The following is a 27,394-nucleotide window of genomic DNA, read 5'->3' as shown; positions in this document are numbered from 1 at the left end:
CAGAATTACAGGCATGCGCTACCATGCCCAGCTGATTTTTTGATTTATTGTAGAGATGAACTCTTGCTGCCCAGGTGGGTCTCGAACCCGCGGGCTCAGGCAATCCACTCACCTTAGCCCCCGAAAGGTGCGGGATTACAGGCTAAGCCACCGAGCCCGGCTGCGTATCTTTTTCTTAAGTTTTTTATGTTTCTAGGCTATGTGGTCAGTCTATGAATTTTTTACAAATTGCTGCAGATCTCCAAAGAATTTTTCAGTATATTTATTGAAAAAAAATCCATGTATGGGTGAACTCGCACATTCAAACCCACGTTGTTCAAGGATCAACTGTATATATTCATTACCGTGATTATCAGGGACTATTATTTATTGATGCACATCATCATCCCTGCTGTAGAAAAGTGCTTCAGAGAAGTTAAGTAAATCCTACAAGGTTTCATAGCCAGTAAGAACCAAGGTTTGTTTCAGGCTAACACCCTGGTGTTGGCCTCCTCCTTTTTCTGCATTTTGGTTCTGCCCTGGGTCTCAACTGATTTTTCACATCTGTTTTAGAGTGTGGTTAAGTCCTTTCTGGACTTAGTGATCTGGCAGGAAGAACTCCCCCACCCACCTGGTCATCCTCCTCCTGTGGGGCTATGGGCTTAGCACATTGAGTTTCGAGCCTGAGTAATCCCCTCTTTGCTTCCACCTACGCTGGGGCCTGTCAGGCAGGCAGCATTGTGGTGAACTGTCACTGGGCTGCTTCTTTGTCTGCTCTGTTCTCTTTGGGACCATGATGATGTCTCTTGCCCTCTGTGGCCTTTTTCCTTAACCTTCAGCCCTCCTAGAGCCAACTGTAGGGCACAGCTGGGGAAGGGAGCTCTTGTTCTCTCATGTAGGTTTGTTGCTCATACAAACCTAGCCTAGGGTGCCCGAGTGCATGGGACAGGCCTTGGAAGAACGGCCCAAGCAGGCGAGGTGAGTGTGATGCCCCTCCTCCCATTCTCTATCTTCTTCATCTACTAGAGATTACTTTCTTCCAGTACTTGGTCCACATCCCTCCAGAATAGTTTCCTGCCTTCTGCCTATCATGCTCGGAAGACCTTCTGTATGTTCCAGAAGGACTTCTCTCTTGTTAACCTTCCTCCCCCTAGCAGTGCATTGGAGAACGTGGCCCATGGTGTTAGACACACCTGGGTTTGCTTCCAATTCCCCCACTTCTTGGCTCTCATTCAGCTTAGGACAAGTTACTTGTCTTCACAATTCCCTATTCTGTCAACAGGAGTAGGATTTTCAGCACAGTACCTAGAGCATATAAACATACAGTCATGGCTAACTATCATTTCAATCAGTTGTTCTTGGCAAGGTGAAAAGAAATCTGATTAAAATAATTCACTGGAAGACATGAGTGGTGGTAGGTCTAACCCTCCCAGAGAGAAACATCTTTTGCCAGCAAATTCTTCAATCTTTGGTTTGGTGATGGGATGATAAAGACATTACTCCTTCCTTTCTTCTCCTAGTGGGAGCAGGTGGGAAAAGCAGGCAGGCAAGTGGGTGTTGGGCTTGTTTCCAGTTCCCTGTCCTGTCCGTTGTCCCTTTGCATTCACCCACTGCCACAGGGAAGGGGCACGCAGTTTGGCACCTGCGTTTTAAAGTTTTCCCACTCCAAGATTTGTTACTGTATCCTCTTTGTTGATGATCCATCATGCCTAATGTGGGATCACCTGTGCTAGAAGCTCAGGGGATTATATATCCTCTGCATTTCCCTCTTGGAAAGGCCTTTTGGTCTGGGATAAAAGGAAACTGGCCCAGCCTGTGAAGATGTGCACCCCACAGAGTCCTTCATATCCCCTCATCCCCAGGTCACATAAGGCACTGAACTTCCCCAGGGATTGCCCAACCTGGCTGTGCATCAGTCTGAGGCAGGAGACTTTCGTGTACTCTGGGTTCCTCTCTGGCCAAGGCCTGGGTGCAGGGTCAGTTCTCTACTCATCTGGCTCCTGTTTCTTTTTCTTTTTTTTCTGAGTTGGAGTCTCACTCTGTCACCCAGGCTGGAGTACAGTGGCATGCTCGCTGCTACTGCAGCCTTGACCTGCTGGGCTCAGGTGATCCTTCCACCTCAGCCTTCCAAGCCGCTGGAACTAAAGGCACACTCTACCACGCCTGGCTAATTTTTTTTTTTTTTTATTTACTGTAAAGACAAGGTCTCACCAAGTTGGCCAGGCTGGTCTTGAACCCCTGGCAATCCTCTCACCTAGGCCTCCCAAAGTGCTAGAATTACAGGCTTGAGCCACTGTGCCCAGTCCCGGCTCCTGTTTATTCACCAGAATCCTTTGTGGGGAATTCTGTCTCTCACCTAAGATCCAGCACAAATGGTACTCCCTCTGACTGAGTAACTTTCCCTTTCCTCTGGGCTTTCCTGGGTGGTGTTCTGGCTTTTTCATGCTGGGCTGGAAGGTAATTATGTGGCTGCCTCTTCTGCTAGGATGGAGCTCTCTGTGGGGAGAATTGTGGGTCACCCATTTGGCATTGCCAGCCTCTAGCATGGTGGCTAATACACAGAAGGCACCACTAAAGGTTTGCACCACACATAGTATGTGCTTCTGAATCACTTCTTTTTTTTTTTTTTTGAGTTGGAGTCTCACTCCATTGCCCAGGCTGGAGTGCAGTGGCATACCCACGGCCACCGCAGCCTCAACCTGCTGGGCTCAGGTGATCCTTCCACCTCAGCCTTCCAGGTAGCTGGAACTACAGGCACATGCCACCACGCCTGGCTAATTTTTTGATTATTGCAGAGATGAGGTCTTGCCAAGTTGCCCAGACTGGTCTCGAACTCAGGCAATCCTCTCACTTCCATCTTCCAAAGTGCTGGGATCATAGGCGTGAGCCACCATGCCCAGCCAGATCACTTATTGATATTTTAACTTTGCACTGCATAGCGTGCAGCAGGTTCTCAGTAAAGGTTCTTCATCAGAACAGTAGGGAACAGTGGAGTGTCCTTGGATTGCTCTGAGCCCATGCCATTTACCTTTCCTTGTCAGCCCTTTCCCTTACCTGAGTTATCTCCCATGAGAATATGACCTGCAATACCCTTTGTTCGGTGCTTGGCTCAGAGTTGAAAACATCTAGGGTAGAAACAATAGGTTCACTGTTTCCCTCCCATCTAATGCATCTTTTGTGTCTGTTGTTCACTGAGCTTTTGTGCTCAGCTTGAATTGAGGGCTGGGAGAACCCAAACAAACAAGATGGGGAATTTAAAAAAAAAGTGGCTTTGATATGTTCGTTCCCTATCCCAGATGTCTTAGCAAGTCACAGTTTTGTTTACCCGGCTCCTGTCCCCCTCCGCCTCACCAGAGGGCTTTACTGTCATCTGGGATCCACCCCAGCAGGTCTGTTTGGGTGTCTGTGTCTGTGTTCTCTTTACCCCTGAGTGGTCGCTCCTGCTTTGTGCCCAGCTGTTTGTGACATAGAGTTGGAGATAATGAATAACCACAGATAACTCTTTCGTGCCAGTCGTTTATTTCAGTGTAACGAAATTGTCATTTTCTTTGTTTCCTTTTCTGTTAAACATGGATTCTTGAGAACCTAGATTACAGTAGTGGTGATTTTGGGCAAAGCCAGATCCATAGAAATCTAATGCTCTGGGAAACCCTCCCGTGGAGGCAGAGGGAGGAGCCTCGGGATGCTTAGAGAAGCCCCTTTAAGGGATAAAGTGAGTCCCTGAGAGAAGCTGCAGCAGGAGTGAATGATGGGTCTGGGCAGCACTAGGGCTAATGACATGTTTTAGAAGCCTCTCTGCCGCCTTAGGCCATGTCATTCAGCTGGCACACGCTTGAGTTGGCCACATGCAGTTCCTCGACTTCCCACTCGCCTCCCCACTCGCCTCCTGGGGACTCTATAGCAGCTCCTATTGCCCGTGGGAACCCAGGAGTTATTTATTGGTGTTGTTTAGAGACTTTCCTGGCACATCTTCAACTTCTCAATGCCCACATTTCTCCTTTGAAGTTCCTGGGAGGTTAGAGAGGGAAGTACAAAGACTTCAGGGAAACTTTAAACATTCCCGGTCTAGAAAAGGCAGGGAACTGAAACTGGTCCCCTTGCGCTGGCCCAAACCTCCCCTTCTAGCCTCTGTCCTGGCCTGGCCCACACATTTCCCTCCTTCTCCTCCTCTTCCTCTCTCAGTTATCCCTGCCCCAGGGCCTCCTACAGTTTCAAGCCCTTGCTGCCTTTCTGGGCACCCTCCTCTGAGAAGTTGACTCAGCAGCCTTAGGTTTTTTAGTAAGGGTTAACTACAGAGGCACAGACTGGAGCAAGCGCCAAGGAATTTGGCTACCAACAGGCTTTCCTTCTGCTCACTCTAACTCTGCACCCAGAGGGAAGATGACTGCAGAACTTTGTGTTAGAGATGACCTGAGGCCTCTTGACCTCATGACCTGGGCCATGAGGAATGTCCTTCAAGCCACATTCCTCGTGGCCCAGCCCCAAAGCACCTTTGATGGGTGAAGGGGTCTTAACATGCCGAAGGAACTGTGGCATGAGTAGGGAAACCCCTCTTTCTAGAAAATATCATGTACCATCAATGAAGTAGAGCCGCCACGTCGTAGGACATCTGGGTACCATTCAAACAGCATTGAACAGTTACTACCAGCCGATGGTATTCCAGTAGTTGTCCCTGAAGGCAACCCTGTTTTGGAGGAACTATTATTGAAAACATACTTTTTCACTATAATTTGAGGATAAATTAATTTAGATAATTATTATTTTCCCTTACACGGTAGCTTATAATTTCAAACTTTCTGTGTTTATTTTTCCTATCTTCCCAGCTAGATTATGATCTTCACTGAAGACAGAAAGCCTGTGCCCAACCTGCTGTATCTACCACAGTGCCTTGTACATAGAACTCTCATAGTAAATTTAGTCTTGTTAGTATTGCATTAAAATGGACTTTTGAAGGCAAAGGTGAACATATAAAGCAGCCCTATTTACTTTCTGTTCTGTTCATAGCTTGTCCTATTTGCTTTCAGTTTTCTCCCCACAGAAAGACACCTAGGTGGCCCAGGCATTGCAGAGGGTTATGACTTTGTGTAGGAGTTATTTTGGACTTGACCTGGGGTCCCTTTGTTTTAACAACAGGAGAAGAGCAGTGCTCCCATATTGCACAGCTTCAGGGCATATCATTCACATTGTCAGGAATGTGAACAGTGTCTCCTGGAGCTATCTGCAGAGGCCATTTTGCATCAGAGGAACTGTCATTTAAAGACAGTTTGTCAGTCACCAGATCTCTGGGGCATTAGCGAAGATATGCATTTGTCAGTTCGATTCTAGTCTCATCTTCCGACAAATCACTCTTCCCATTTTTCCTTGATATTTTCCACTTTTCACTGGCGCACATCATTTTTGCATAGCATTAGTCTAGAATAATCTAAATTTTTTTATTTTGGTTTTTTTGCAAAAGCTATAATTGCAGCCTTTCTGTGCAATCACAGTCCTTGTCATGATTGACAGCTTAATTATTGCACCAAGTGGATTGCAATTCATGACTTGACCACTTGACACTTAGCTTCCTGTGGTTTGCTGTTATAAAGGATGGACAGAAGGCAGAGGGAGCTCTTACTTGTTCACATTGACCTGTGCCAGTCACTGTGCTAGACACTGAATTATATCATTCATTTATTCCTCTTAACAATTATTCATAGAACTAAGACTCGATTGGTTAAATTACTTAATACTGTGAGCTGATATATATTGAACTCTCACTGTGTATCAGATGCTTTGCTAAGAACTTTTCCATGCAGTCTCTCATATCTCACTCATCCTATAATATACATATTGTCATCTCCACTCTTCAGAGAATGATATTAATTCCAGGAAATGCTGAGATACCTTCCCCAAGGTGTCATCTCAGATCATGGGGAGGATAGAGTTGACCAGGTTTGTCTGAAACATCTAAAACTCATGGTCAGTATAATGTCAACTCCATGAAGAAGTTCCTCCCCCCGTTTTTGTTCTTTGCCAAGTTCCCAGTGCTGGCACATAGTTGGTGCTTGGCACATAGTCGGTGCTCTTAAAAGCTTGTTTAATGAATAACAGTGGTATCTACATTATGTAATCAGATTCAGGTTTCTTTGACTCCAAAGTCTTTGTTTTTTCTTCTATATCACTGTCTCAGGCACAGGGAGTAGAAAATACATTTACACACACAGGCAGATACAGACACATATATTTGTGAATTTGTATGTGTGTGACTGTTCTTATTGAACTTGAAATTTTTTCATTAGACTAATTTTTTAGAGCAGTTTTAGGTTCATAGCAAAATTGAACAGAAGGTATGGAGGTTTTCCATATACTCTGTTCCCACACATGCATAACCTCTCCTCACTGTCATTATTCCCCACCAGTGGAACCTACATGGACACATCCTTGTCACTCAAAGTCCATAGTTTACATTAGGGTTTACTCGTGGTGTTGTGCTTTCTGTAGTTCTGGACAAATATACAATGATGTGAATCTACCACTATAGTATCATACAGATTTTATTGCCCTAAATATCCTCTGTGCTCTGCCACTTAATCCCTTCCTTTCTCCCAATACCTGGCAACCACTGATCTTTTTACCGTCTCTGTAGTTTTGCTTTTTCCAGAATGTCATAGAACTCAGCCTTTTCAGATCGACTTTTTCTTTTTTTTTGAGTTGGAGTCTCACTCCTTCACCCTAGCTGGAGTGTAGTGGCACGCACGCTCACAGCCACTCCTGAGTCAACCTGCTGGGCTTCTGCCTCAGCCTTCCAAGTAGCCAAAACTACAGATGTGCGCTACCATGCCCGGCTATTTTTTAAAAATTTTATTGTAGAGACAAGAGCTCGCCAAAGTTGCCCAGGCTGGTCTCGAACCCACGGGCTCAGACAATCCACTCGCCTTGACCTCCCAAAGTGCTGGGATTACAGGCATTTTACTTATGAAAATGCAGTTAAGCTTCCTCCATGTCCTTTTGTGGGTTGATAGCTGATTTCCTTTTAGGGCTAAATAACACCCCATTGTCTGGATGTACCACAGTCTCATTATCCATTCATTTACTGGAGGATGTCTTGGTTGCTTCTAAATTTTGGTAATTATAAATAAAGCTACTTATTATAGACATCCATATGTAGGTTTTTCTGTTGACTTAAGTTTTCAGCTCCTTTGGGTAAAATTACCAAGGAGCACGATTATTGGACTGTGTGGTAATAATATATTTAGTGTTGTAAGAAACTGCCTAACTGTTTTCCAAGGTGGTGCCACCTTTTTGCATTTGCACCAGCAATGAATGAGAGTTCCTGTGGCTCCACATCCTTGTTAGCAGTTGATGTTGTCATTGCTTTTGGATGTTGGCTACTCTAATAGGTGTGCAGTTGTATCTCGTTTTTTGTGATCTTTTTCCTTCTTTTGTTAGGAATCACTGTGAGGAATGTAATTACTGGAGTAAGTTCTTAAAAAAAAAATCTCAATTTTTAAAAATTGCTGGTTAAGTCAGTGTGTCTTGTTACTGGACGTGCAGGAAAAATCCAGTTTCGCTACTACCTTGCCAGCACTATTTTTAAAAAAATTCATACATACATTTTATTTTGTTTAAATAATACCCCAATAAAAAGTAAATATTGCAGTAAAGATTACAAGAGAAAGTAATTATATTGAACTATAGTAATCAATATGTTCAGCACAAGTTTTTAAAATATGGAATAGAAAAGATCTTCATTGTTCCTTACAAAGCAGCACACATATCAGAAGCACATACAAAGCAGCACACACATCAGAAGCCCAGACTCCAAAACCCCAGTCATCTACTGCCTGGATGAACCTCGAATTTAGGGTTACCTATGGGCGTTGCATCCAATATACTGCCCTTACTAGCATGCTACTATGTACCATGTTAGCCTGGAATCACTCCATAGTCAGGTCTTTGCCAGCACTGTTAAAAAAGAAAGTATTCTTTCCTAATGTTCTATAGGAGTACATTACTACCTCAATATTTTAATTTGTTTCTATTTTATTATTTACTTAGCAATCTTTTAGGAATGTGCTGTTTAGCAAGATATCATGTTTGTTTTGAAGCTTGGTTCTACCACCTCTAAACAATGAATGTTTTTCAGGACCCAAGCCCGTTGTCTATCTGCAGCATGGTCTACTGGCAGATTCCAGTAACTGGGTCACAAACCTTGACAACAGCAGCCTGGGCTTCATTCTTGCTGATGCTGGTTTTGACGTATGGATGGGCAACAGTAGGGGAAATACCTGGTCTCGGAAACATAAGACTCTTTCAGTTTCTCAGGATGAATTCTGGGCTTTCAGGTATTTTAAAATTGGTTATGACATGGGTGCATTCCCTTCATTCCCTTAGAGCAGACACACAGGATTTCAGCAGAAGAGGTAGACAGATGGGTGACAGAAATTGTAGGAGGGGAAAGCTGATGTCTCTTGAACAGTTTTAAACCTCGCTAGGAATTTAATGACTAGCAGTAAGGTAAATTATGAGTAAGTGATTACATTAAGAATTGGATTCTGTTAGGAATTTTTAAGTTATTTTGGTGGTTCCCCTAACCTTTCTCCTTCCTCCATATACATGTGTTCCCAATGTTCACTTTGTTTCTTTCCAAAAATTCTCCTCTTCTCTCTCTTACTGGCCTTACCTGTTAAACTCTGTATGATATTGAACATGTTGCTTAAGCCCTCTGTATCTCAGTTTCCTCATTTGTGAAATGGGTAATAATAAACACCTACCTCATGAGGTCACTGGGTCTTCAAGGAGAGGCTACAGCGACAGAGCCTGGCACACTGGACATGCTTGGTAATAGTTGGCTTCTCTGCCTCCTGATGGCAAATACATGCACTCATGCATACGCCGGGGTTCAGGGCTGTGTGTTGTTACCAGGTGGTAGAAAAGGTCAGCACCGAGGGGTGGGGGTGGAAAAAAAAAAGAAAGAAAAGGTGACCACCATGGCCACCTCCAGGCTTGCCTCTCATTTGTAAAACTAGAGCCTCCCTAGGATGTGAAACACAAGAAGAGGACTTCTACCAAAAAGCAAGTACAACCACATTGCTTTTGTCATACCATTTGTAATAGCAGCAAATTGGACACTACCCAGATACATGTCAGCAGTGAATGGATTAATAAAATGTGGTATATTTACATAACTGAATGAGAATGAGAAGCCTACAACTGTATGCAACATGAATAAAGCCAGATATAGAAGAATATACTGTCTTCAATTCCATGTATAGAAAAATTAAAAAATAAATGAGACTAATTTACGGTGTGAAAAACTAGGATGACAGTTAGCTACTGAGCCTGAAGGGGCTTTTGTAGTTCTAGTAATGCTCAGTTTCCTGAACTCAGTGCTGGTTTACCCACCTGTGTTCAGACTGTTATAACCCATTAAATTGCATACTTAGTATTTGTGTGCTGTTGTATTTTATATACTACTTCAATGAAAGAGTTTCTTTTTTGGATTATAGTTATGACGAGATGGCAAAATATGACCTACCTGCTTCAATTAACTTCATTCTGAATAAAACTGGCCAAGAACAAGTGTATTATGTGGGTCATTCCCAAGGCACCACAATAGGTATGTATGTAACAAGACTGAAAGTTGATATGTCTTTATTCAGTCTGCACTTGTTCTTAAAGATGAAATGTTAAAATGTCCCAATGCAGTTTATTTTTAAAGGCCAAACAGAAATAATAGAGCAAGGAATCTTGGTAATATTTAGTCTTCTATGGAAATTCATGGTATATGATTTTCTTGAAATTGAACAAATTAATGTAAGACACATCTTATGTCTTTTCCTAGTTAAGCAAGATGGGGGTGTGAGAGGGAAGAAAACAAGTTTTCTAAGTTTGGAGACTTTAAAAAACAAGAAAATGTACTGACTTTGAAAGCGAACTGAAATATAACTAACTACAGGTACCATGATAACAGGTTACCCTTTATTTATCAACTGTATTTAAAAGCTATATCCATAGCCGGGCTCAGTGGCTCAGCCTGTAATCCCAGCGCTTTGGGAGGCTGAGGTGAGTGGATTGCCTGAGCTCGCGGGTTCGAGACCCGCCTGGGCAACTTGGTGAGACCTCATCTCTACAATAAATCAAAAAAATTAGCCGGGCGTGGTAGCACGTGTCTGTAGTTCCAGCTACTTGGGAGGCTGAGGTGGAAAGATCGCCGGAGCCCAGCAGGTCAAGGCTGCAGTGGCCGGGAGCAGCCACTGCACTCCAGTCTGGGTGACAGAGTGAGACTCCAACTCAAAAAAATAAAATAAAGTAAAATAAAATAAAAGCTATATCCATTTCTAATTTATGTTGATTATAAAAGTCATGTCTGTTCATTGTAAAGAAAAAAAAATTTACCAAAGTTTAAAGAAAACAAAAATTGCAAGCAAGAGTTTCTCTAGTTGGGGCAAGGATCCTGTCTTATAATTTATTTAATTCTTCCTTTTAGTGCTATGTATGACTGACACCTTTGTGTTCATGTCACATGACCTCCTTAGACTACATTCCTGGGAGGCTTACTGTAGGATAGGTATGAATGCTTTCGGGGTCTCAGTATAAATGGTTAAAATGCCTTGTCCGTGAGAAAATGGAGTCAAGTATTTTTCGTCATTTATATTCCTTCTTTTCTGACTTGTCTACTTGAGTCCTTTACCACACTGCTTTCTAGACATTCTGGGGTCAGGTGACAAGAAGTGACCTCAGAGAGGGTTAAATGACACTTTAAAACTAGGGGATTTGAATTGAGCTCCTTTGGGGACTTTGTTGGTTTGTTGGAACGGGCTGTGAAAATGTTCTTGGAGAGAGGGGTAGCGGGGATTGAAGGTGAGGGTTGGAGGGCTTAGAAATATTCAGACTGGTGTGGCTCACACTGTTCAAGGAATAGGGAAGAATTTTTTCTGATTTTTTTCCCAGTCTAGATTTCTTCCAGTGCATATCTAGGCTTAGATTTGGAATAAGCACTTAACAGATACTTGATTTACTAGTTGAATCAAATTCAGTGTTGGCGCACTCAGTTCAGGGGCCCCATTTCAAGTGTTTTGCCTCGTGCAGGCGGTGTCACTTGCGTGTCTCTCAGGCCGTGCTAGATGGCGTCACCAGCAGGAAGGACATCCCAGAAGATGGCATTCCTGTGATCTTCTTTTTATTCTCACAGGTTTTATAGCATTTTCACAGATCCCTGAGCTGGCTAAAAGGATTAAAATGTTTTTTGCCCTGGCTCCTGTGGCCTCGATCGAGTTCTGTACCAGTCCTCTAGCCAAATTAGGACGATTTCCAGATCTTCTCATTAAGGTACTTGGATCCTCCCCCTCCCTCTCCCCTCCCCACAAATTTCCTCCTCAGATCTGAAGAATCGACCCTTGGAGGGAGAATTTGTGCCTTCTTCCTCTGCGTTTTACTATCCATGGAGCAGTGGGGATTTCTTTCCCCCTTCACTCAAAGGGTGTCAGGGGAGTCTGTCATTCACTGTACACTGGGGCCCCGTGTACTTGGGTTAATGCAGCTCTGCCCACCACACAAAGAGCACAAGAAAGCCTTTGGGAAAATAATGTGGACATTCATGGCATTGCCCTTATTTCTCTAGGTGAACCAGTGCGCAGGACGAGGCAGAGGGGATGGGAGACAAGAAATGTGCCGTTCCCACATACCCAACCCTAGCCACATTGAGGGTGATCTAAAGACACTGTCAATATTATGTTTTATAATATGGCTCCGAAACACAAGCCAGTAACTTCATTGGGGTTCAGCCCTAAAGCTATGTGACCCCAGCTTCTGTTCAAGGAGATAGCTTTCATGAGTTTTAAGCCAGCTGAGACCAGATGGTCTAGTATGCATGCATTATATATGTTACATATAATACATTTACATGCATACACAAACACACATACACACACATATGAAACCCCATGCAGAAATGTATACAGGTATAATGTATCTCATGGACTGTTTAAAAGACTTTCACAAGAAATATGGGTTATACTCTGATCTCAAAGTCTGATTCTCACATAATATGGATTTATTGCATCAATACTAGAACATGCAGATAACCTATAGCCCCCTCTGACCAAGTTTATTTTTACCGCCTTGGGTAGATGGAAGCATCAGTTTCCATTTTAAACAGTTCTCAGATTACAAATAAAGCACTCCTCAACTACCAAGCCTTCTTCTAGTGCCCTTCTTAGAATTAAGCACAGTGATCAGTTTGGGGTCTTTTCCTATAGACCTTGTGTGTCAATTTATATACATATAGATGTACCATGAGAAATATATTGTGTTTAAATGTAGATGGTATCCAACTATACATATTGTTCTACAGATTACATTTTTCACTCTCGGAGAGCTATTAAGTTAATATGTCAAACTCTAGTTTAATCAAATTCTTAACTGCGGCACAGTGAGTTTTTGATTATAAAGAACTACTATTTATTTAGCCAGACTCCTATGGCAGGCATTCAGGTTGTTGCCAATTTACTGTTGCTGCGTTTTTTCACCCCTTTGGGGTATTATATTCATGGACTGGATATGAAGAAATAAAGGAGTGTGTGTTTTTAATGTAATGCTTGAAGATTACAATTTAGTAGTTTGTTTTTGAGTCAGTCTTACTCTGTCGCCCAGGCTAAAGTGCAATGGTACGCTCATGGCCACCCCAGCATCAACCTACTAGGCTCAGATGATCCTTCCGCCTCAGCCTTCCAAGTAGCCAGAACTATAGGAGCCTGCTACCATGCCTGGATAGTTTTTTGACTTATTGTAGAGATGAGGTCTTGCCAAGCTGCCCAGGCTGTTCTCGAACCCATGGGCTCTGGCAATCCCCTCACCTTGGCCTCTCAAAGTGCTGGGATTACAGGGTTAAGCCACTGCACCTGGACAAATTTAGTAGTTTTGTAAAAACACAAACCCTTGCTCCCCTTCTCTGCCCCCTACTCCACCTTGGAGACTGTGTTTGTAAAATCTGGGCTAGTGGTCTGTGTTTTTAGAAAACACTCTGTGATTTCTGATGTCAGCTTAGCAGTCTGGCATTTGTAGACCACTGCTCCAGACATTGGTACTTTATAATATACTGGTAGAGAAAAATACAATTGAATGAGTATTTATAAAACCTTTGAATTAGCTGCTCTGAAAAATATATGTTGCTTCTGTGAAGGTGAAGTATCCCTTGTAATCTTTTTCAAAACACAAACCTATAAACTATGATGATGTCAAAGTAGATATGAACAGGCCTATAAATGTAGGTACATTTTTCTTTAACTGTATGTACTGTCCTACATTGATGTAATTTTCAGTGGAGTTTGCTGCAGTAATGTTTGGGTAGTAGTTTTGAAATAAAGGTCAGCTTCACATTCTTAAAGGGAAAGCTTGTAGCTTGGTTTATTGTGATTTAGGTCGGTGGTATATCATCCTGTTAACTTGTTTTTAGTAGAGAACTTAGAAAAGATGTGCAGTTGTCACATGAGACCAGTATATAGGCTGACAGCCAGGAGTTTTAAACATGATGTCTTCTAATGTTACAGGACCTTTCTTTACATCTGGCATTTACTAACTGGTTCTTCCCAGCTAGTGTGGTTAGTCTGGAGAAGAGGAACATTCAAAGAGACCTGGTATTGGTCTTTAGATACTGGTCACCACGTTAACTAAACCACTCTGCTGTTGTAGCATGAAATCAGTCAGAGACAATATGTAAAGAGATGAGTGCATGGTATTCCAATAAAACTTTATTTATAAAAACAAACAGATCTGGGGCAGGGGAGATGGGAGTTGTTATTTAATGCATACAGAGTTTTAGTTTAGGAAGATGAATAAGTTCTGAAGATAGTGGTGATAGTTACACAACAATGTGAATGCACTTAATGCCACTGAAGTGAACACCTAAAAATGATTAAAATGATAAATTTTATGTTATGTATGCTCTACAATAACAACAACAAAGCCAACAACAGGCTGGATTTGGTCCACTGTCCAGTAGAATCAAATTAGATGTATGCAACCCTAGCAGACACTGCTGATCAATCATGCCCCGACTGTTCTCAGAAGGTACCACCAACCTGTCACAGTCAGGTGAAATGTATTTGGGGATGGCTGGGATGGGTGATATTTAAGGCCCTTTAGCATTGTAGAAGTCCACTGTAAACTTATTTGTTTTTCTGCCTTCTCTTCATTTTGAGAATTTGAGTATATACCAGTCATGTGTGATTTTTGCCTTAGTAAACTTACTGTGTAAATATCCCAGTTCAAATGTCCACTGGCCACCTTTTCTCTCCAGAGGCCATGCGTGGAGACACGTGGGACGTGTCTCTGCTACTGAGGTGGGTCTTGGAGGCCTGTGCACCAGAATGAGATGCTGAGATGTTTTTGGGGTTTCTTTTTATTTTGTAGGACTTATTTGGGGACAAAGAATTTCTCCCCCAGAGTGCATTTCTGAAGTGGCTGGCTACCCACATCTGCACGCATGTGATTCTGAAGGAGCTTTGTGGAAATATGTTTTTCGTTCTGTGTGGATTTAATGAGAAAAATTTAAATATGGTAAGTATGTTTATATGACTTGATTTTATTTTATGAGAGTGTGTGTATTTCTGTTGAATGAGGTGGGAGAAGTCAGAATGACCTCACCAGAGTCTAAAGGGGTGTTCAATTAAGAGGCACAGAATCGACTTTGGCAAATGCCTAGAATACTCTACCATCTGCTCCTCTTAGGCTGGCTGCTGGCAGCTCCCACATTGCAACTATGTTGAGTGAGGAGATCTGCCACAATTGAAGTCATAATATTTACTTTTATTCTAGGGATTTATTTCGTTAAAAAAATCACTATAAGTGTGTTTACATTTGGAATGCTCATTTACATGCACATATCTATATATCTATATATATTTTATAAAATATAAACCTTTGGCGAGCACTATGCTGGGTGTGTTTCTAAATGTGTTTGTAGTTTGTAATGTTGCATTTTGAAAACAGGTTTTAAAATTCTGGAATGAAGGCTTTAAAGATTTTTTTAAGTGATATTTTTCTTTTTTTTGTTATTGCTATATACAATTTTGGAAATTCAGAGAGGCCTGAAGAAGAAAATAAAAATCTGTAGTCTCCACTTATACAGCCTCATGCTCACCACATTGTTGCATTTCCTTCATATGCGATGTGTGACATGTGATGTATTTGATGTGTGTGGTTGTACGTGTTTTTATAAGATGTACTTATAATCAAATAATTTTTTTCTACCCTTGATCTCATATCTTTGAGATTACGGTTCTATAACTTTTAATGGTTTGGAGAGCAAAGAACAACGTTTCTTATCAATGCCACCTGGATGCTTTGTTCATTCTTTATTTGAATATGTTTATTTACAGTCTAGAGTCGATGTGTATACAACACATTCTCCTGCTGGAACTTCTGTGCAAAACATGCTACATTGGAGCCAGGTAAGCATTCGGGAGTGCAACTGGGGTTCGTGTAAAGTCAGTGATGGAAAGATTTATGAAGCACCTCTCTGCAAACTCTTGTCAGATCGAAAGATGACCTGCTTACAGATCTGATCTAGTTGTCTTCCCTAGAGTCCTGGGTTTTTGTCATCATGCTTATATTGCTTTTATTATTCTCTGTGGGGCATACTACATTATCCAGGGGTTCACCGAACAGCTATTGGGGCTGAACTTTTTCTTTTCCCTCCTCTTTGAGCCTCAGATTTTATAGTCCCTCCTTCCCTCCCTCTCTTTCTTCCCCTCTTCCCTTTCCTCCTCTCCATCTGTTTTTCATTGAGCCTTAGATTTATTTTATTTCTATGTTGCTTCATAAAGCATTATTTTAGAGCAACTTTGGAGACAGAAGCTTCTATTTTGGCATTGACCTTGAATACAATATGCTTAAAACATCAGTGGATAAGTCAGAGTTAAACCAATCATGGACATGAATGGGACCCACATCTTTTAAAATATACTTCTGATCCTTTTATCATATAAATAATGCACATGCATTCTAGAGAATTTACAAATCACACAGAGGCAAAAAATAATAAACATTCTCTTAAAATGAAGATCAAATCATTCTATAACCCCTTCACAAGAGATAGGAAATATAGATATACTGATATGATATAAATGTAGATATGTAAATGTAGAGATTGACTGTCTTTACATTTGATTCTGTCCCTCTTGCTGCATATCATTTCCCAAGAAGCTGTTACAGATTTAGAAAGAAATAGCAGATGTAGAAATGGATTATTTAATTTTCTTCTACTTACTAATTCACAACTTGCTTTTATTTTCCTATCTAACAATGCCAGAGACTTATTTCTACCTCAGGACACGTTTTTGCACCTTCCCCCCCCAACTAATTTTCTGTAAAATATGAAATGTCTTACTGTTTTATCTCTAAGCCCAAATCCCGTAGGTGCCTCGCATTGTAATTTCCAAACACTGGGTAGTCAATGCTTGCAGCAGAATCACTGAATTGCTTTTCAAAGTATAGTTTTGAATAAAACACGGCTTTAAAGAAGTAATGGGGTTCCCTTCCTGGGGGCAGTTCCCGGGCTTCTCCGCCCCCCGCGGGGCTCCCAGCACTCCAGGCTCCCGCCTGCTCGCCCCCTTCCCATTCATTGCTCGGTCACTAATATTAGTTCTTCTGATTGAAAATGAAAGCAATTGGCTGTGGTGATATAGAGAAGATAGCTGAGCTGCACCAGGATACTTAAGACTTTAAAATTAAATTCCGAGTTACCTTTTAAAAATATATGTCAGTATACTAAGCACTCAACAAAGATCCAGACTGTGGGATATTTAAAAATATGTTTCTCAGCACCAAAAACTATCAGTTTCTGTACAACCCATGTCGTACAGCAGATGCGAATCGCCCATGCCAAGAGCAGTAAGGTCTGGGGACTGTCGGGTCCTTCCAGGCCTTCCTGCATGGGACCCACTGGGATCACGCGTTTGAGCCTGGGCACCTGCTCTTGTGGGCGCGCAGCCCACCGAGGGTGCCCCGAGTCTGGAAACGCACCCCTTACTCCTCAGGAAGAGCCTAGGCCAGTTTCTTTTCTAAAACTCTGAGTTGGGTAGATGCACCAAGGTTTGGCTTTTTAAGTTAAATAGACCGTGAAAATTTCATCTGTCCTTTATTGCATCTGGATCCGTAAAGTCAGAATATCTTGATAAATAAAATAAAGCAGACATAATTCATTTCTAGAAAGACTATTTATACCCTGGCATTTGAAATGCTTTTTATTTAGAATAGTAATAAAAGTGGAAAAAGACAAAGATGATGGAAACTAGACCAAGAGAATTCCTTGGACTTTTCTGAACACTTTAACCAACTTGAATTGTTGGAAACACATGGCCATCTTATTCCCACTGGTTCTCAAAGTCTCTGGATAGGCAGTTCTTATGAAGATGAGGATCAAGAAGAAAAAAACGAAGAGTGGTACCAGTTCCAAGAAAAAAAAATGGAAAAAGTCCCAAGTAAATTGCTTCTGCGGGCTGCTGAAAAAAATCGGCTTACTACAGTGTGGAGACTACTTTCTGAAAAGGCCACTCAGGTGAACACCAGGGATGAGAATATGTATATCCCTCTTCACCCAGCAGCCTACAGTGGACACTTAGACATTGTTCATGAGCTGGTTGCACAAGGGGCAGTTGTCCATGCAGTGACTGTGGATGACTGGACATCCCTGCACAGTGCTTATAAGTGGAATCATTCCAGAGTGACTTCTTTCTTTCTTCAGCACAATGCAGATATCAACGCCCCAGTGAAGGGCCTCCTGACCCCCTCACACTTTGCCACTGGGAGCAGGGACAGCAAAGACACCCTAGAACTCCTGATGAACCATTATATCCAACCAGATCTGAAAACAACCTGGAAGAAACTTCATTTGACATGGCCAGGAGGACAAGTATCTACCACTACCTCTTTGAACTTGTGGAAGGCTGTACAAATTCTTCACCTCAGTCTTAACAGTGCTAGTAATTTTCTTACCGTTAGAAGTATCAGTGCCTCCTTTGTGTGAGATGTAAAATATTCCCATTATACAAAGTTGCCATGAAACATCTTACTACAGAAATTCAGTGATACTCATTATAATGTTCTTCTGATCTGAACTGCCTCACCTTGATGTCAAAATGTATTTGAAAGTTGTTTAAATATATCTTTAGTGATTTCTGTGGAGTTTTGGTTTTTATAAGAAATAATTTTAACTTGTCTGTGCTTAAAAACTTGACATGGGTTGTACAGAAACTGGTATTTTTTTGGTGCTGACCCAAGAGAAACATATTTTTAAATATCCCACAATCTGGATCTTTGTTGAGTACTTAGTATATTGACATATATTTTTTAAAAGGTAACTCGGAATTTAATTTTAAAGTCTTAAGTATCCTGGTGCAGCTCAGCTATCTTCTCTATATCACCACAGCCAATTGCTTTTATTTTCAACCAGAAGAACTAATATTAGTGACTTGAATCTTTTTAAGTTAAAGAAAAAAACCACCAAAACCCCCAAATCTTTGTCTTTTAAGACAGTTTCAGAAAAGCCATTAGCTAGGTGTTCTATCCATGAAAATGGTATACTTCCTCCCCTGCTGTAATTCCCACAGTCTTGTGTGGCTAGTCCTTCCTCACCCTGGTCAACTTATATGATCCTTATTCTAATGGCAAATCAGTATGACATGCATACAACTATACCTTAGTCCCATAAATCACAGCATATCTACTGTTGAAACTGGTTGTACCTGCCTAGCCCTGCTGGTTTGGGCACTACTCACATCCTTTTGTGTTTACAGGAAGTGTTGCTCTCCCAGTTCCTCATTTTATATAGAACACACAAAAAGGCAAAGTGATGAGGGGAAAGAAATTCTAAGACTGTGGGGATGATTATCATATTGGGGTTAAAACCACAATATAGCTCAGGCTTAAAAAAAAAAGCTGGATAGTGACAAAAAGCATAAATATAAAATTAAAGGAAAATAAAGTACATGTTTTGAACAACAGCAGCAGCAGCAACAATAAAAAAGAAGTAATGGGAGTTGCATTTCTAGGAGGACTGTTGGAACTGCTACCATCTGGTCTTTTAAAAGCAAAAGAATTCCTGCATCCCAGTCATTTGAACTGGAGAATCTGTACTTTTATTACTTTTTTTCCAAACAACTTTACTGAAGTATAGATGACTTATAGTAGTTAAAGTGTGCACATTGATGTATTTTGATGTTTGTCACAACAATCAAGATAGCAAATGTGTCATCAACCCCAAATACTTGTGGAACATAAATGGATAAATTAGGGCTAACCTGCCCCTTTGTGACACTTTCCTCCCCACCCCTACCCCCATCCCCAAGCAGCCACTAATAGGCTTTCTGCCACTGTAGGTCATTTGGCATTTTCTAGAGTTTTTATAAGTACAATCATATAGTATATGTTTGTTTTCATCTGGCTTCTTACACTCAGCATAAGTATTTTGAGACTCATCCCTGTTGTATATATCGGTAGTTTATCCTTTTTTTACTCCTAAGGATCTGTGTTTTAAAACACCTGCCTGGTGGATTCTTCTGCCCAACCAGGTTTGGGAATCACTGACATCTGGGACATTCTGATGCTTTAGTTTCTTTCTTCAGTTGCCCTCAGATCTCGATCTGCCAGGAGTGCAGGCATTTGCCTCTCCCTGGGGCTCATCTCTAAGGAACTGGAGAAAGACTGAACTGAGACTCTTGGCTCATTGTAGTGACTGGAAGACTGAGTGTTCAGTGCAGTCCCTCAGTGACATGTTTGCTGTGGCTTAGAAAAGGGGCATCTGGAATGCAAGTAGCTCATGCCATGCTGAACAGCCCATGCTTAAGGAATGCCCTGAAGCCCTCAAAGATCCTCAGATTCACAAATGCTTCTGGTTCAGGTCTCTGCTTTTCTCCTCGGCCACATTTCTGTTTATAGTCACTTGGTTTTTTTCCTATTCCCTGTCACCAAAATTCCCCTACATTTTTGAATATGTATAGAACCTCTTACTTCATGGACTTTTCCCCCAAAAGACCCTATTTCTGTCACTTCATGGACTAGAGATGTGTGGGGGGTGACTGAGCTGGACTAGAGACAGATGCTGAGCTGTGCACCAGCTTAGTGACCTCTAGGAGCCCATGTGTGGTTCACCAAGTTCCAGTGACCACCAGACCCAGCCTATCATGAACCCCAAACCTATCATGAATGTGGAAACCAAAGCTATATCCTAAGACTACTTGAATATTTTATATTACAGGCTGATATTGTTTCATCCTTCTGTGTCTTGGGCCTCCACTGGGCATGGGGTCTACAGTCAAGCCACTGGATCGGCTGCCATCCAGGCTGCTCTCTTGTTCCAGTTCCTACCATTGAGCAGCCGTCTGGGGTTGAAGGCTACAGGCTGAGGTCCAGAGCACTGCTCTCTGGCCCAGTTGTGACCTGGTGGCTTTCGGTTCCGACAACTCTGGGATGTGCCTCTTGATTATTTGCAAAGCCTGGATTTGCTGCAGAAGGCAGTCTGGGCCTTTGCCTTCTGCCAACCATGCCACTGTTGGTTAATAAAATGGTTGCTTTGTGGATCTTTCTAGGATCTTTCCCTTGGCTCTCCCTCTTCTGGGCTGTTGGCCAGGGGCTGCCACTCTCTGGTGCAGGCTGCAGGCTCCAAGAGACAGGCCTGGTGAGAGGCTTCTGTGGAAGGTGGCAGGTCTGGATGCCCGTGGGCTGAGGCTCTAATTCATCAGGTGTGGTGTTTAAAGACTCCCATGGTTTGAGTTTGGGGGTGCTCTTAGAGGCCATTTTATTCACAGTGTATTCAGAAATTTACTTTGTGTTTAGGTAATTATCACTCACTTGCTCATAATCCCAAAACCTAGTTCTTTAGTAGGCTTTTAAATTTAGTATACTGTTCTTCCTATTCTCTTTATAAACCTGATGAATTTCAGAGCTCCCCAGAGCGAAGACTCTTGTTATTATCTCTCATCTTCTTTCTAGCCCTGCTCACGACCCAGGCATTCACCTGTGTTTGAAGAAAGCTGATCTAAACATATGTTTACAGAGTTGGTCCTAACTATCTAAGATGCTAGTAAAAAGAGTCTTCTTGGGCCTATTGAAGACCTGTTGAGAATTTGAATTCTTGGGAGTGTGTACCCGGGTTGCATTTCAATAAGTACCTTAGATAATTCTGATGTCCTCTATTGTTTGAAACCTCTTGCTTTTTTAAAAAACAAAACAAAACATATTTTTGGTATCTCTTTAAAATACTATAAAAGGGACTTTCAGCATAATTTTTATTATACATGTAATATGTTTTATGAAATATTAAAAAATACATGAGTGAAAGAAAAATCACTTGTATGTCTAGTACCCAGCAATAACCACTATAAATATTTTGGTATAATCTTACAATTTTGTGATATAATGATTTTCATTACAAAAGTAGGGTTATACTACGTGCTCCGTTTTAATAAATTTTTGTTTAATGAAGTAATATTGTATTTGTTAGATACAGGCTAAGTTGCTATATCAGAGACCTCAAAATACAGCCACTAAACCAATAGTTTGTTTCTTATAATACAGTTCAGAGATCAGTTGCCCAGGCTGGTGGTAGAGGGGAATGTGGCTTTGCTCCGTGAGGTCATGCAGGGACCCAGTTCCCTCCATGCGGTAGCTCTGCCATCCTTGGGGTGCTGTCCTTTTCTGCCTGGTTGAAGCTGGATCACCTCCATGTCTCTTGCACCCCACAGAAAGGTAGGAGAGAGCAAGTTCAAGGCTAGTGGCTTTGCAAGGAGATAGCTCAGAAGTGAGTGGTATAGCCACAGCCTAGCTGCCCACAGGAAGATGAGGATGTGGTTTCTCTCCTGGCAGCCATGTGCTTAGCAAAAGCTTTAGGGATTATATTACTGAAAGGGAGAAGGCAAGATTAGGCCCTTGGGGGTTAGTTAGTTTCTGCCATAATAAAAAAAAATGCCTTTCCAGGGCAGTAACTAACATTTAAAAATATTTGTAACAAAGGACAGTTTTCCATTACTTGAATTTTATTATTAATTTTTTTATGATGGCGATATTTTTGCAATTGTAAACCATCCTGGGATAAATATTCTTGTATTTTAGATATTATAAACCATCCTGGGATGAATATTCTTGTATTTTAGCTAAATTTTCTTGTATTTTAAATATTCTTGTATTTTATACATTAGGAAGATATTTTCTTAGGATAATACAGTCTTGGGAGTACACTTAGTGGTGTGAAGATAGAAATATCTTTAAGACTTTTGATACACATTGTACTTTAGAAAAGCCGAACCTATTGACATTTTCATTACCAATCAAGACCTAAAAATAATTTTTAAAAATAGTCCTTTAAAACTGTCCTAATACCATGAGTATTTCCTCCTGATCTTTATTTACATGTGATTATCATAGAAGTATAACCTTAGTGAATATTCATTCAATTTCTTTTTTTGACTTTTCCCACATAGTATTATTTATGAAAATTATTTGTCAACAGTTTTCTGTTTTTATTATATTTATGAAAATAGCATACTGACTGCATATACTGATGTAACATAATCTATTTGCATAAATATCTGTTATTAAACTTTAGTTTATTTCCAGGTTTTTGTTACTATAAATAAACTTCACATTTCTCATCTTTTTTGGGTGGGGAGAGACGGAGTCTCACTCTGTCGCCCAGGCTAGAATGCAGTAACACGTTCACGGCTACTGCAGCCTCCACCTTATGGGCTTAGGTGATCCTTCCGCCTCAGCCATCCAAGCAGCGGAACTACACCATGCCTGGCTAATTTTTTGATTTATTGTAGAGATGAGATCTTGCCAAGTTGCCCAGGCTAGTCTTGAGCCTGTCAGCTCTTACCTTGGCCTCCCAAAGTGCTGAGATTATAGGCATGAGCCACCGCGTCCGGCCACATTTCTCGTCTTTTGAAATGCCCTTTCAAGTGGATAGTTTAAAGTCCAAAGTGACTCTGAGCACCAAAGTCAAGTTTGGAATTCAGTCTGAGCTAGAGGCAGGTTTTTCCTTTGTATTCTATCCTCACTCTGGTGCTTTATGTGAGGAATGCTGGAAGACATGTGACAAAGTGATGAACTGATGTCTGCATGCAGAGGCAGAATGGTTTGTATTAATATATTGTCACTGACAATTAGAGCTGGGAAGCAGATGTGCCAACAAGTGCTGTAAATCTATATTTTGCTCTGCCTGCTAAATATGCCACAGGTATTTAACATCTGTCATTTGCAGTGGCAAAAGCAGATGCTAAACATTTCTCCTGTGGCAATTTCCTGCACTATCTAATCTCATACTGTCTTTTATTACAGAAAACTGTAGAATTTTATGCAATTGCCAAAAAACCAAAACTTCAACTAAATCGAAAGCAATTTTGACAAAGAGTGTCTGAGTACTTCTTTTTACCAGGTGCCACCCTGTGGCCAAAGCTTAAAGTTTCCAATTTATTTGGCTTGCCAGTTTTGAGTTTAATTCTGGGCACATTTGATTTGGAAATGTAGAGGAAATATGGATTTGCATTATTTCTAACTTTACAAATAAATGACTTTGTGAATACCCTCATATCATTGCTCTTTAAAATATGTATATGTTTAAATTTCCTGTGTAGTATGATTTCACGACTCTAGTGTCTCCAACTAGTTAGAGTTCTGCTGGCATGCAGTAGTACAGTTTGGTGATTATATAGGCATCAGTACTCAAAAAGTGTAACTCAGTAAAATTATTAAAATATATACACTATAACTAGACAAGTAGGATGGATAAATAGAAAATATCATGCAGTCATCCTTGGAGGATTGCTTCCGGCACGCCTCCCCACTGCCAAAACCCACAGATGCTCATTATATAAAATGGTGTTACATTTGCTTATAACCTATGCATATCCAGCTGTATACTTGCACTTGAAATCATCTCTAGATTATTTATAATACCTAGTACAGTGCAAATGCTATGTAAATATTTGTTTCTTTTCTTTATTTCGATAACTTTAGGGTGTGTAGATAGTTTCTGATCTGGGCTTTAAGTGTCCCCACCATCCCTATCTGTGCACAATGTACCCGGGAGGTGATTTTTCATCCTTCCACCCATTCCCCTTTCTGAGTCTCCATATATACTTGTTAACCTGTATTTTAAAATTTGTATTCTTTTTATTGTACTGTTAACTTTTATTGTTTTTTCCCCCCCATAGTTTCAATCTAAGGTTGGTTGACTCTACAGCTGCAAAACCCACAGATATGGAACCCATCAATATGGAGGAACGATTATATATTATAGTTATATATATATGTATGTGTGTGTATGTGTTGTGTGTGTGTGTGTGTGTGTGTGTGTGTGTGTGTGTGTGTGTATGTGTGTGTATCTCCCAAGTAAAATGGTTTCCCCTTTGAAAAGGTTTAAGATGCAAATTTCAGTGGAAAACGTCAGTGGAAAGTTTATCTAACAGGAGCTTCTGTTGATCTAGAATAATTCAAAGCCTATGTGTGTGGCTACTTTGTTGTGTCAGATGGTAGCTACTTAACAATTGTACAATGAGAAATTGGATCATGCGGTGAAAAAGAACAAAACAATGCCATTTTATTGTAAATAATAGTTTCGAAATGGATGTTAGTATAACATCCATAAATCTGGATATTAGTATAACATTGATTTCTAAGAATGTGAACATCTTCAGCAAACCATGATGGTATCTCAAACTTGGGTGTTAGATAACTTTTTTCTCACATTATCTTCTTTTTAGACTTTTAAATTCCAAAAACTTCAAGCCTTTGACTGGGGAAGCAGTGCCAAGAATTATTTCCATTACAACCAGGTAAAATTTTCAGTGTTTTTATTAACTAGGGCTCTGAGAGCTTCCTCAAGGCGGCAAGCCTAACCTGTCAGGATTCTGGTCTGGCTCAGGTGCTATGGGAAGTGTTTGGGAGACTTGACTAGACGTTGTTTGTTTTCTCTCAGTCCATTCTAGAACAACCCAAGTTTTACAGTTAGTTATGTTGTGGGCTGGGCTGCCTCACTTTGACCTTCCCCTGACTCTAGATGAGAACTGTCACTATCATGCGTTATTCAGAGTGGTCATGAACACAGGCTTTAGAGTGAGCTGATCCTAGGTCTGTTACCTGGTAGCTGTAGGGTCTTGGCCAGATTACATAAGCCCCTTCCTCCCTGTATATATCAAATTAGCATTTTTCTGAGCACTAAATGTACTAAAGTGTGAGACACTTTGCCTATATTTTCTTATTTAGTTCTCAGAATGTGCCTATGACATAAATTTGATTATCTCTGACTTAAAAAGAAGAAACTGAGGCTAAGAGAATAGTTTGTTGTTGTTGTTGTTGTTGTTATTGTTTTCAGTTGGAGTCTTACTCTGCCACCCAGGCTGGAGGGCAGTGACAAACTTATAGTCACAGTAACCTCGACCTGCTGGGTTCAGGTGATCCTTCTTTCTCAGCCTTCCAGGTAGCTGGAACTACAGACATGTGTCACCATGCCCGGCTAGTTTTTCTTGATTTATTGTAGAGTTGAGATCTATGTCAAATTGTCCAGGCTGTTCTCGAACCCATGGGCACAGGCAGTCCTTTCACCTTAGCCTCCCAGAGTGCTCAGCCGAGAGAATAGTTTTATGACTGTAGCCAGACATGCTTTCGTAGTCCCAGCTATACTGAAGGCTGGGGTGGGAGGATCACTTGAGCCTAGGAGTTCGAGGCTGCAATGAACTATGATCACGGCACTGCACTCTAGTCTGGGCAACAGAGCAAGACCTTGTCTCTTTCCTTAAAAAAACAAAAGCAAATTCTGTGAGCTGTCTCTTACCCAAAGAGAATATGTAGGAGGGTATGCCCCTTCCCAAACACTTGGCTCTACTGCTTTACTTCTGCTACCTTGGGAGACCAACGCCTTCCTCACCAGGGTTTAAATACTTACTACGGTGCCTAGCATAGGGTAGCAGCTCCATAGCTAGCAGTGACTATGGTTAATTTTCTTTCATTTTCAACTAGAGTTCCTTTTTGTGCTAGTAGTGCTAACTCAAAAAGTATACTGAAAGGGATTTTCAAAATGTAGTCTCTGCTATCAAATTTACTAGCAGTGTTTAATGGAGATAGTGTTGTGATCTTGAAAGTTAAAACAACAAAGCTTTCTGTGGCTCCTTTTTCTTGTAGAGTTACCCTCCCGCATACAATGTGAAAGACATGCTTGTGCCCACTGCAGTCTGGAGTGGTGGTCAGGACTGGCTCGCAGACGTCACCGACATGAATATCTTACTGACTCAGATTACCAACTTGGTGTACCACAAGAACATTCCAGAGTGGGAGCATCTTGACTTTATCTGGGGCATCGATGCCCCATGGCGACTGTATAATGAAATTATTGATCTAATGAGGAAATACCAGTGAAAGCCAAACTTGAGAAATGTACCATGAAGTCAGTGATTAAGTCATATGAAAATGTGTTTGCTTAATTTCTGTAAAATACATGTTTTTCTTTCCCAGGTCTTTTGTATTTTTATATCCAAGAAAACTATGACTTTGAAGATGCCCAATTCTCTCTAGTTACAATGAGAAACACACTAGCTATTTTAAAATTATGACTGAATATGAAACTAGTATCTCAACCATAGTGTTATCTCTTTAAGTCTTAAAAAAATATCACTAGCATGTGAAAAGGTCATTATAGCCATTCTGTTTATCCTTACAATTTAAAATATACTATCTTGACTTTTTACCCCCACAGAGGACAAATTAATATGTGTTGGAATTTTTTTTTTTTTTTTGAGTTGGAGTCTCACTCTGTCGCCCAGACTGGAGTGCAGTGGCCGCTCCCAGCCACCGCAGCCTCGACCTGCTGGGCTCCAGCGATCCTTCTGCCTCAGCCTTCCAAGTAGCTGGAACTACAGGCGCATGCTACCACGCCCAGCTAATAATTTTTTGATTTATTGTAGAGATGGGGTCTCGCCAAGTTGCCCAGGCGGGTCTCAAACCTGCGGGCTCAGGCAGTCCACTCACCTCAGCCTCCCAAAGGTGTGGGATTACAGACTGAGCTTTTTAAACTGAGTTGCTCATTGGTAAATCTGTCACGGACATGAGCTCAGTATAAAAGTACCCACTTCTCATCTCCTTGCCTTACAGGGATCTCCAGTTGAGTGGTCTTATATGTAGGGATTTAAAGTACCTTTTTTCATGTTTTCATGCAGTAAGTGCATACTCAAATCTTGTAACATCCTAGCTGTGCCAGTAGTACAGATTCCACAATGCATTTTATCAAACCTAACTGTGACAGCTATTATTTAGCACATGTTTAAATTGCTCAGACCAAGCAAAATAATTTTCTGAACTCTTTAAAAACAAATTGCACTGTTTTTTTTCCTTAAAACTTATTTTTAAATAGCTCGGAGACTGATACACTTAACCATCTATTTTTATG

At 41.1% G+C, this 27,394-nt stretch overlaps 1 protein-coding gene and 1 pseudogene across 1 annotated transcript in view; both read left to right on the top strand.

Moving 5' to 3' along the window:
- LIPA (lipase A, lysosomal acid type) overlaps window positions 1-26,698 on the top strand; it is a 41,472-nt gene extending 14,774 nt beyond the window's left edge. The window contains exons 4-10 of the mRNA XM_021719214.1: window positions 8,105-8,303; window positions 9,468-9,577; window positions 11,153-11,289; window positions 14,371-14,517; window positions 15,339-15,410; window positions 24,717-24,788; window positions 26,134-26,698. Of these exons, the coding sequence (XP_021574889.1) occupies window positions 8,105-8,303; window positions 9,468-9,577; window positions 11,153-11,289; window positions 14,371-14,517; window positions 15,339-15,410; window positions 24,717-24,788; window positions 26,134-26,367 (971 nt within the window). The 3' untranslated portion in view covers window positions 26,368-26,698. The remainder of the gene's footprint in view (window positions 1-8,104; window positions 8,304-9,467; window positions 9,578-11,152; window positions 11,290-14,370; window positions 14,518-15,338; window positions 15,411-24,716; window positions 24,789-26,133) is intronic.
- Window positions 16,813-17,934, top strand: LOC103273951 (annotated as a pseudogene).
- Window positions 26,699-27,394: the final 696 nt, after the last annotated feature.

This window comes from Carlito syrichta, unplaced genomic scaffold (assembly GCF_000164805.1).
Source record: "Carlito syrichta isolate Samal-C Ts95f unplaced genomic scaffold, Tarsius_syrichta-2.0.1 Scaffold314310, whole genome shotgun sequence".
In the NCBI taxonomy this organism is placed as follows: domain Eukaryota; kingdom Metazoa; phylum Chordata; class Mammalia; order Primates; family Tarsiidae; genus Carlito; species Carlito syrichta.
This window is presented reverse-complemented; position numbering and strand designations above follow the sequence as displayed.